Below are 11,950 nucleotides of genomic sequence, written 5' to 3' on the forward strand. Positions count from 1 at the left end.
TATCATAAAAACAAAAAAGGTTTGCAATATTTCTCACTGTTTACCAACTTCATTGAACAATGAAAGGTCATAACAAAATAAAACAAATATATCCACTAACCTGCCTTGATTCCATTGGATAACTTTTCGTCTTCAGATTTTGAAAGCTGATCAACAATATTGTTACTAACTTTCCTGCGCTTCTTTGCTGCTCCTTCATTTACAAGATCGGGCCTATTGACTGAACCATCAAAATGATGAACTTTCTTCCGACTTCGCTGAGATGAACTATTTAAGTACTTCCACTGAAACTGTTTTCCCTCCAAAAGTTTTGTCCAAAAAATTTGGGGTGGCTCTTCACCCAGTACCCTAAGTTTTAGCTCACCAAGCAAAGAAGAATTTGCATGGTATGTTGCCCCATTTTGCTGTACTTCCAATAAAGTTGAAAAGTTGCTTGATTCAATATGTTCTCCATCCTGAGATAGTAGGGATGAGAACTCATGCATTGCTTCTTTCAAAAGTGGTCGTCCAAACAAGGATTTCACATTTGATGCAGAAGTTTCACCATCATGAAAAACTTTCAATTTGTCAAATAGACAAGAAGCACCCCACATCAACAGCATATGACAGGTAGTCCAGCTTGGAGAATTGATGTCAAATATCTTACATTGCTTAGAAAGGATTAAGGCTTTTTCTTCAACAGTGAAAGATGAATATAAACGGAAAATTTTTATCAATTCAAACTGTGAATCAAGTGTTATTTTCTGAAGGGATCTTATATCATTCATTGGGTTCCAATCACTATCAAATATAATTATAGAATCAACTGATGACAACTTGATGCTTGGGAGGCAAGCACATGTTTCCAACAAAAACACAAATCGTTTGTTGTTCTTGTCGTTAAATTTCTTCATGGCGGCATTCTTCTTGGAAGGCGGAAGACTTTTATCAATCCGTTCATACGAATCTGAACCAAATTTTGGTCGCAATAGGTCTTCCAAATAATTTCCTATAACCCTTCCAGAACCTCCAATAGACTGTAAATTCAGCATTAAATTAACACAAGTCAATGAACTATCTTCCCTTTAAGTGAATGATCACGTATAAGAGAAAGATGGACATTATGATCTCATGTACCAACAGGCACACATACAAGTGAGAAAATTAAAGACAACAGCTAAAACAGACCTAAACATAAGAAAATGTGACCTACAGCCCTTAGTGAGATTGTATCTATCAATAAAATCTTGTTAGCAAGCTTTTCGGATAGCCCTTACACATAAATCCCAAACAATTTTCATAACTAAAGAAAACAGATGAAAAATTGACTAATTGAGAATTAAGAAAATGCCAAAATATATAAAAAGAAAATAAATCATCCATATAATCTTAGCTCTAATTAGAGAATGATAATGTGTATTGAGATATTTGGTACAATCAGGTTATATTGAAATTTATGTAATTAAGGAAATTTGGCCCTCTTTCCATTATTTTCCCTAGAATGATTGATTCTAATTCTTAGTTCTAATCCCTAAATTTATGGATTGATTCTCTCATCCTTGTATATAAATATGATATTGTAATCCCTAAATTTATGTCTCACGTCATTCTTTAGTCTCAACTTGGTATCAAGATTCAAGAGCAATAATCAGAATCTTTTCTTTCTTTTTCAATCTTGGCCACCCAGAGTTCAGTTCATTGGGTTTCAGCTGCTGCAAGCACTGGCCCACTGTCGGGAGCTCTCAGCTGTCCAAGACAAAGCCTCCATCCATAACATAGGCCACTGACAAGGCACCCTCACCAAGCTCTACTGCCAGATTCTGCTTCATGCACCCGCATGCACAGCTTTTCAGGTGGCCATTATTGAGTGTGTGTGAGATGTACCCACCACCCTCTTGACATCATCTAACCTCATTGCCGTCTGCCAGATTCGTCTTGGTTGACAGTGTCCTGTTCCTCTCCTTGTTCCATTAGCCACCCATGATTATCAATGATGGGGAGGGTGCATATCCAGTATAGTCCGCTTGGAGTCTGTAAGTATGGTGAGTTCACAGGCAAGGATACTTGCCATCGGCATATTACTATTAGTTTTATTTCTCTGTTTCCTGATATTTGGTTACTTGCTGCTGCAAGTATCAAGTTACCACTGATTTTGACTACCATTCCACTGGAGGGTTATGTGAGAGTTGCTCCTATTCTGCCATCTCCTGAGGATTAGCCGATAATTGATGTTCATCCTGCATCATTTGTACAGTACTTCTATTTGCCGCTATCTCCGTTAGCTGCACATGTTCCTTATTCTTCTTCTGGATCCCAATAGTTTTCACTTGTCTATGAGTCAGGCATGGCAACTGGATGGTTGAGTCTCTCCACTTCTTCCAGCAGTTTTGAGCAACCTCAGCAGGGGCCAGATACCCAACGAACATGTAGACAGCAGTGCTAATACTAGCATGGGGGATTCAAAGGCAACTGAGATCGACCACGACAAGGACTCTTTCTAGCTAATGGGACTTCAGACTCTTGGGAGTTTGGATGACTTCTCTTTTTGCAGATCTTAGGATGGTTTTGGGGGTACTGGTGTATATTCTGCTTTGACATGGGCCCTTTTATTTTGTTTCTACCTATAGAGGGGTAGTCAGTATCTTAATGCATGTATATATTTGATGGCAATGGTTCAGGTACTTTTCACTTTGGATGACTGTAATCATACAGATAAAAGTGTTGTATGTTTCTCCAAAGATGCTTGATGTGTCTGTGAGTTGTATGCCTTGTACGATAAAGTGTTGACATATCTTTTTATCAATATGTTATAAAATATTTAATTAACTATGCAATTTGATGTCAATTAATAGGAAAATAAAACCTAAAAATAGTTATGTTATAAGTCAATGTGATTGGGTACCACACAGTTAGTGTGGTTAGTCAATTCATGCATGATCCAAGAAAAAATCACTTTCATGCTATAAATAGAATTGTCTAGTATTTAAAGGCCACTCCAGGAAGAGGATTTCTACTCAAGAAGGAGGGGAGTCTATCCATGGAAATATATACAGATGCTGACTATGCAAGGTTGATTACAGATAGGGGGTCCACCACAGGATATATTGCATATTAAGTGGAAATTTGGTGACATGGAAGAGTAAAAAGCAAAATGTTGTTGCAAGATCATGGGTAGAAGCAGAATTTAAAGTCATGGAATTGTTATGGATGAAGATTATTCTCAATGACCTCAAAATAAAGTTCGAAGCTCCTATCAAAGTATTTTCTGATAATAAGTCTGTGACCAACATTGCTCACAACCAAGTTCAACTTGAAAGGAAAACACATGAAAATAGTTCGACACTTCATCAAAGAAAAATTAGACAAAATACTTATAGATATAATGTTTGTCCCTTCAGGACTCCATATTGGGTGATGTATTCACCAAAGGACTTCCTATAGAGCGGTTTCAAGATCTAACATGCAAGCAAGGAATGATTGATATCCATTCATCAACTTGAGGGGGATTGGGGGAGTGTTGTAATTAATAGAATTTAATATTAGTCTTTTCAGATTCTTTGGCTCTTGAGAGTTGTGAAGTCTTGTCTCTTGAGAACAGAGCACTATAGTAGTGAAGTAGAACAAAGCAACCTAGGCAGCTACAGAACTTCAATTGTGACAACAGTCATCAAAGGCAAAACCCATCTCCCTGCCCCCGCACCCCAATTTTCCGAGTTATCGAGCCCATTTTTGTGGTATTTTCATGATTTGCTTTCTTTTTACATCACGAACATATTATGTTTTTATGCAAAACACATGAATCGTGACATCAATTTGTTTAAAAGAAAAAACAAGTAGTTCTGTTTCATTTCTCACATCTGGCCTAGCTCACAACCATTGTTTACAGCCAACCCCAGTATTTCCAACAGACCCATAGCTCTCCAGCATCCAGATCTCTCTGTTCACTCTGCTCTTTGCTTGCAAACCTTCACACTTTTTTTTCAACTCCTTTTGTCCCTGTTCACGCGTATCTAATGTGCTCTGTTTTTATCTATTAATTCCATCTTTTATTTTTTACTTTATTCCATTGTTCTCATGCCAGTTAATTATGAACATGTTGATAATTTTGAATATTTTTTTAGCATACAAACATGTATTATATAAATATAAATTATTGTTCAGTATCTAATCTTTGATATGAAGGTCATCTGCTACATCATTTTTTAGGCCATCCTCTCCTCACCCTTGATTTGGAATTGATAACTATGAAGCTAAAGAAACTAATAGATGATGATGTAATGATGTATTGGGAAGACACTCTGCAAAATGCGTACCTGAAAAAGAATGACCACCCTTAAATCATTCTTTCTCAACTCCTCGAGCATTGAATCAAGAAGTTGCAACTTGCCACTTGCTTTTAAATCAAAATCAAGATACTCAATTGGTTTGAGACCCTTGTTAAGAGAAGGTTGCAGTTCCGGACCAACAAGATAGGGATGACTACAACACTGTCAAGAAAAACCACAACAAGAAATGAAAAAGTTAAGAAAATTTACAAACACTTGACAGCTTTGGAGTTAATTAAAAAAAGTAAAAGAACACCAAATCAACTACAAAAAATACATGTTTGTTTATCAAATTCATTTTAATTTTCAATTAGCAACACCAAAACAGCATCATACAAGATTTTTAACTTAAAAATAGATTCAATTTAAAATTATATCAATTTCTCATTATTAATTAATCAAGCATGTATCCAATTGATTATATTTGATGCCATACTCAAATTATAAATAACTCACTCACTAGTAAGAAATTATTAGCAGTTTACCACTAAACATCTAATAATTAAGATGGTGCGGCCAAATATTGCAGCATAAAACAGCTAGAGTCTAAACCTAAACCAACTTTATGTTGTCTTTGATATAATGTGATGCATGCAACTTATTCAGAAAGTACAACCTAACCTTTCGGGTAGAAATAAGAACATCACGAACAGCCTCAACACTATCAACCTTTGATGAGGAGCGAAGAATTGAAGCATTTGAAAGTAAAATAGAACAATACTGTTCAAGCTGCAGATTAGATATTTGTACAGGAACCCAATACTCAACTAACTTGCATCTGTATCCAATATGGCTTGACAACCTCTCCTTCAGTTGAGTAACACTGTTATTGGAATTATTTATTAAACCAGGTTCTTTTTCATTATCGATTTGAGAATCCTTCTGCAGCATGCTTGCATCAATATAATCTCCATCTTGAAGCTGATGACAAACACAAAGAGATCAAAGACTTACCCACAGATAAGCATAAACAAACATTGAAAGAAAGAAAACATAACAGGTTCTTTTGTTAGGGTTCCAGATCATGGTTAATTAATTATTGATCTGTACTCTATAATTAGCATTGTTTCACCGAATAAAACTTTGTGGCCCATGTGCATGCTAGATGTTAGTTAATACTTTTGAGCTTGATATACACTTTAAGGCCTTTTCTAACAAAAATTAAGCAAATTAAAGGGAGAAGAATGATCATTAGTGTTTAACAGGCTCGACAAAATGAAAGAAGATTAGACAGAAATTTGAAAAATCTGAGGGAGAAATTCAGAGCCCTCTATAATTGTGAGAAATGGTATTGCAATTGAACTGAGTAGAGATTTGATATTTATAGTGGGATCTGAGTGCAGTAGGAGATAACTGAAAAACACCCTTCTAACAACTAACTGGTTCAGTTATGATCCTAACTTCTTATTGAAGCTGACTGCTTTAGTTACAGATAACTTCTTATAGAAGCTAACTACTTCAGTCACAGATTACATCACGTGCATAATGCTAACAATGAGGAACAAAGAATCCAACCAACCTCAGTTGCAGAAGGGATACAAGACTCACTGTCTATAGGATTATAATCCGACCTGCAAAGAAAAGAACAAATTATTTAGGCCTGAAAACACCTAATAAGTCAAAATGCAGGTAAATCATCATGGAGTGGTCAACAAATACAAGGTGCGGATTTCATCCACATACTTTTACATATTTCTGCAATCAAATATAGTATTAGCTGTGAATGTATGCATACATGATTTTGATGATGTCAAAGAAGAATCAAATAAGGCCGCTTCAAAGGATAAGCATTGCTTCGAGATTAATACAAGGTTGCTTCAACAAACAAAGTCTTGCTTCAAGATTTCTTCAAGATCAAGCCTTACCTCAAAACAAAGGGTTTCAAAGTCATCCAAGGCTCTAGTAATCACTTACCAGGCAGTGTAATCGATTACCAGAAGGCAAGTTTGAAAATAGTTGTTAAAAAGGGTTTTGAATTTGAATTTTGAACCTGTACTCGATTACCAGCAACGGAACTCTGGAAATTCAAATTCAAAAGTCATAACCCTTTAAAATATAACTGTGTAATCGATAACCAGAAACCTGTAATCGATTACCAGTAAAAAAATTCAGAAAAAACTTTTTGAAAAGACACATCTCTTCAAACCATTTTGAAAAGGCACGAAGGGCCTATATATATGTGTGTCCGATTTCAAAAAGCATGAGAGAGATATTCCAAGAGAACTTCATTGTCAAATGCTCTCTCAACAACTCTTGGACAAACACTTGCAAATCCATTAAGAGTTCATCCATGAACTACAATTGTAATATTCTTCTCTTAAAGAGAGAATTCTTCTTCTTCTTCTTCTTTTTAATCAAAGAGATTGATTAAGGGACCGAGGGTCTCTTAAGTTGTAAGGATTCCTAAACACAAGGGATGCATTGTCCCTGTGTGGTTCAGACTTTGTAAAATGATTTTACAAAGAGAAAGAAAAATCTCAAGTGGGTTGCTTGAGGACTGGACGTAGGCACAAGGGTGTGGCCGAATCAGTATAGAACTGAATTTGCATTTTTCTCTTCCCTTATCTCATTTATGTTATTGCAATCAATTTTGTCTTGCATGTTTTAAACATTATTAAATTGATTGTTGTTTCTACTTCTGCATTTTGAGTCTATCATTTAGAAAGGGATTAAAAGTTTGTTAGTGGGAAATTAATTCACCCCTTCTTAAGATAACTGAAGTCATTTGTCCAACATTAGCAAGGGTTTGGGGAATAGAAGCCATAGGGACACTAGAGCTGCAGATGACTTGTGGCGAATGAGAAATTTTGTAGTAACTAGTAAGAATACCCAACACTTTCCAAAACCAACATGACTACAACATAATCTAAAAGGACAAAAGAAGATTATTAGAGATATACCCATTGCATTCCATACACATTTCATATGCATTTGTAATTTCAACTAATGTACAACTATAATAGATTTAGTTCTCTAGTTTTCTGTTAGGATGAAATTACTGTTATAACTATTTGCTGACTCAGCGGTTAGTTGTATAGTTGTCATATCTAATTCCTCCTCTTCCTCTACCAACCCAACTTTATCCTCTCCAAACCCTACTTCTCCCTCTACACAATCTCCTTCATCTTCACCATCCAAACCAACAAATATCTACACCAAAACAAAACACATGGAACTTGACATTTTCTTTCTTAGGGAGGTCCTCAACAAAAAGTCTCATAGTTCAACATACCCCAGCCCTTCATCAAAATGCGTACTTTCTCATCAAGCTCCTCTCTCCTCTTCAGTTTCTGGCCATGCAAGACAAAATCAGGGTCAATGGCAAGTTCTCCCTCACTCAACCACCCTGAGTTTGCAAGGCAAGGGGGGAATATTAGAAATTTTTGTATATTTTGTTGATATTTCAAAAGGTTAACATCTATTTAATTAAATGTACAAAATCTTATTTAAATTAATTTATTGGTTATTTAAAAACAAATATTTTGTTGGACTTGGTCAGTTAGATTAGGTCTCACCTTATCTTTGACTTGGTCTTGGGTTTTTCATTATAAATATCTATACTCCAGATGTTGTTTAATGAGCTCTCACACACACATCTTTTCTCACTACTTTTTAACTATGTGAATCCTAGGCTATTCTCATCAGAAAAGCTTGCTAGTTCTGTTGCCCCAATTTAATATTGGGAAGAGCCAGTTAAATCCTGGAAGACTTGCACACCACAAGCGGATATGTCCTTAAGGACAGTGTGTCTAACACATCTCAAGCTTAATTTTTTAGTAGCCATACATATTTATAGATCGTGTTTGTGATTGATAGGTTTGGGGTTCAGAAATAGTTCATAATTGATCGTGATAATGGACAGCAAGAACAACAGAGATATACTTGTTCCATTTCATGTGCATCTCATATACATTTGCAATTTCAACTAATGTACAAATGTATACTATCTGAGTCAACAGTTAGTCATACAGCTATGTCATATAGATTATAATATCACTGTACTTTGAACACAATGGAATAATGGAATTCTAACAAATTCTCAAATCTGCCTCACTGTTCAACTCTCTGCTATCTCTTTTATCCTTGTTGCAATTTTATCAATGCTTAACATGAAATATCAAGCAGCATGTGTTATATGAATAATACAATAAAAGAGATGTGTCGTGTGATTATAATTCATGAATTTGAAAATACTCTAGAAACAAAACAATAAAAGAGATATGCCATCCTAAATCAAGAATAATGGGATAAATGACATATTGACATTGTTTCCCATCATTTTCCAACAAGTAGCAAATACCTTATTCGCTTAGAACATGACCCATCAATCCCCATAATATTGCCACCTAGTTGTGAAGGGCTACCACTATCAGGAACCAAGTTGCAGTTATCGCCCTTAGCCAACATGGCAGAAACATCTGAATCCATGTCAACCATGATTCCCTTTCTCTTAGAAGGTACCAATGTTTCACCACTACTATCATGCCCTACACTGTTACTTATTAAGTCTTCTTCATCCAATATGGAATTCCCTTTCTCTCTGCGGTAATCAGTCTGAAAGCTTTCAGGTGCCAAACTAGCCACATAAGTTGCAGCAGTAGATGGTGCCAATGAACCGAGAGTGACGGTATTTTCTACTAGATCTTTCACAGGCACACTCAACCCAGAGTCAACTCTCGTCTCTTTTGATTTGCCATCTTCAGATGGTAGCACACCATTCTTGGAATTGCTTGACGGTAATGTTTCTTCTCTGCAACAATCAGGCTGAACCCTTTCAGGTAGCAAACCAGTCTCATAAAGTGTGGCATTAGATGGACAGTCAGTCCCCATAATATAGCCACCTAGCCTTGACAGGCTACTAGCATCAGGGGTCAAGTTGCAGTTGTCACCCTTCGCCAACATGGCAGAAACATCGGAATCCACATCCACTGTGATTTCCTTGCTCTTAGAAGGTATCAAGTTTTCACCTCTATCATCCCCAACACTGTTCCTGATAGAATCTTCATCCAATATGGAATTGCTTGACACTAACACCTGTAACGTTTCCTCTCTGCAGTAATCAGGGTGAATGCTTTCAGGTGCCAGACCAGTCTCATAAGTTGCAGCATTAGATGGTGCCAATGAATCTAGAGTCATGGTATCTTCTACCAGATCTTTCACAGGCCCACTCAACCCAGTGTCGACTCTCATCTCTTTTGATTTGCCATCTTCGGATGGTAGTGCAACATTAGATGGTGCCAATGAACCTAGAGTCATGTTATTTTCTACCAGATCTTTCACAGACCCACTCAACCCAGTGTCAACTCTCATCTCTTTTGATTTTCCATCTTCAGATGGTAGCGCACCATTCTTGGAGATTTCTTCAAAATCATGACACTCTCCAGAGCACTCATCAATCTTGCCTCCACCATTGTTGCCACCTTGATTTAAGTTATCGATCCTATTAGGCTCTGCAAGGCAATCTTTTCAGTCAAGCAATTAAAAATGATAGATAATACAAACAAAACCTAATTATAATTAGCATGCCTCACTCGGAAAAACTTTTGACTTATCTTCACTTTGATAAGTAAACAAAATAGCCAACAAGAGACTTGAAGAAAGACCTGGCATTACTAGAACCTTTAACAACTTTTCTCATTACATAGTGTACATAACATTAACCATCAAATTAGCACTGCTTTTTGTTGCATTTAGATGTGTAACAAAACTCAGGGTTCAATAAAGAAAAACAAAGTTGTTGAAATAAGAATGACACAAGGCATCTCACAGTATTACCTTCCTTTGGTAATTGAAAGAGAGACCGATACATACGAGCATTCATTCTCTTTACTTTAACCTGAGGTGTTCCCAGATCATGCTGCTCAGTTCCATTCACTTCCTTAGCTTCAAATATCAACTGTTTCACACTCTTCTCTTTTTTTGGCTTAGGGTCTGAACTCACTGACCCTGAGCTTTTAGAATCAGAATAACCGGTAGAAGACTGACTCCTAGTTCTTCCAGATCTTCTCAAAGGACTTGGCTTTTTTTTTTCAACCCTTTCAGATTTCCTTTTGTTGACAGGAGCTGGTGGGGGTCTATTTTCAAGTCGCCCAGACTTACGGGTACTTGAAGAAGGGCTAGGAATGTTCTTCTTCGATGATGTCTCTCTAGGAGACCTTCTGACACCAGTTGTATCTGATACATTACGATGTGATTTGATTTTTCCCTTCTCGCTGTTTCGCGTCACCCTCCTGTTATTATTTTCCTCATCCTTAGCGTTGTGACTAGAACAAGTACCATTTACCATTTGTTTAGCTGAACCCTGTGTGTGAGACCTACAGAATAATACTTTAGATCAGTGTGGAGACACAGAAAATTGGCATGTGGCAAACTTCATCAAGATGAAGTGCCCTGCATAACACCAATTGAGAAGGGCAATAGCAAGGATATAATCAAACTGAAATTCAGCCATTTATCATCATTCAAGTCAGAGTTATGGAAAACAAATAAATCAATAGCATCAAATTGTATTAAGACACAATGGGAAATCATGCATAGATAGAACTGTCATCCACCAGTTAAAAATAAAATAAAAACAAAATCGCTACGTTTGCTCAAGTAGTACAAAGGAAAACCACTTATCTCAAAAACTAAGGCAACTAAATTAAGTGAGTAACTGTCTACATGTAGAAAAATATCAATCTCCACAATACGAATTATTTCAACCAACATAGAAACAGAAATCCTTGGGAATGCAGATTGAAAAACGAACAAGATAAGCGGAATATGCATATGCAAGCATGAAAAAGGCATGCACAATATATAGATTTCGTATGATCATTTCCCGTAACATAACACCATCGCAAATCAAGCATATGAAATTCATTACTTGAAAATAGGGAAAACGAAAGTATTGCTCAAAATGCCAGATAAATCAAACAAAACGGAATGCAGAGAAATTTGGAGGGTTTCACCTTTCACTGGAAAGTCAGAATTCCGAACCAATGCGAATAGCGCTGCATACCCGCCACAAGTTCGGCTTAATAATTCTAGCGAACCCTAATTCACTGACAGCAGAAATTGTAGAAACAATGATCACGAAGCAACGTAATGGAGAGTTCGAAGGGGTTAAAAAACCAGAGCAAAACAAGTATAACAAAAAAAAGAGTAACCTTATAACCAACCTGCATGAATCATTAGGAGATGGCGAATGTTAAAGGGATTTTAGAGTCCGGCGGTGTCTCAGGCAAATTTATGATTTACGATAAAGTAAAATGAGAGAAATTTTGAGACAAGCACTTACATTCAACATATTTATTATTTTATTTTACCACAATATTCTCAGCTTTTTCTTTATTTTGGTTTAAGACACAAGGTATCCTCCTCGGGAGCTCGAATACAGAGTACCAGGCGAATTTTCTCCTTAAGCCTATATAAAAAGTTTTAGGAGTAACAATATAAACTAGGAAAGGTGGCAGGGCTCCTTGTTAAATTTATATTATAATAAAATAAGTAAATAAATATGCAGTTAAGGGGAATCAATAACAGTTAAGAGTAAATGGTACGTGGAAGAAAAAGATTAAGTTAGATGGATAGAGGATACTCCTCAAGTGGATACGGTGAAGAAAAATATAGAATATGATAAAGCCAGATTTTTTTTTTGAAGA

The 11,950-nt window shown here is 36.3% G+C and overlaps 1 protein-coding gene across 3 annotated transcripts in view; it reads right to left on the reverse strand.

Annotated features, from left to right (window-relative positions):
* The window catches only part of LOC114377955 (helicase protein MOM1-like), a 28,236-nt gene extending 16,517 nt beyond the window's left edge, over window positions 1-11,719 (reverse strand). For 2 of the 3 annotated variants that reach the window (XM_028336438.1, XM_028336436.1), the window contains exons 1-8: window positions 11,468-11,718; window positions 11,258-11,350; window positions 10,080-10,618; window positions 8,605-9,754; window positions 5,824-5,875; window positions 4,926-5,225; window positions 4,293-4,466; window positions 101-1,016 (exon numbers count right to left, since the gene is read on the reverse strand). In XM_028336438.1, the coding sequence (XP_028192239.1) occupies window positions 101-1,016; window positions 4,293-4,466; window positions 4,926-5,225; window positions 5,824-5,875; window positions 8,605-9,754; window positions 10,080-10,590 (3,103 nt within the window). In that variant the 5' untranslated portion in view covers window positions 10,591-10,618; window positions 11,258-11,350; window positions 11,468-11,718. Of the gene's footprint in view, window positions 1-100; window positions 1,017-4,292; window positions 4,467-4,925; window positions 5,226-5,823; window positions 5,876-8,604; window positions 9,755-10,079; window positions 10,619-11,257; window positions 11,351-11,467 lie in introns of all 3 variants that reach the window. The other variant, XR_003659235.1, reaches the window with a different exon arrangement.
* Between the last annotated feature and the right edge of the window lie 231 nt (window positions 11,720-11,950).

Source organism: Glycine soja, chromosome 12 (genome assembly GCF_004193775.1).
Source record: "Glycine soja cultivar W05 chromosome 12, ASM419377v2, whole genome shotgun sequence".
NCBI lineage: Eukaryota > Viridiplantae > Streptophyta > Magnoliopsida > Fabales > Fabaceae > Glycine > Glycine soja.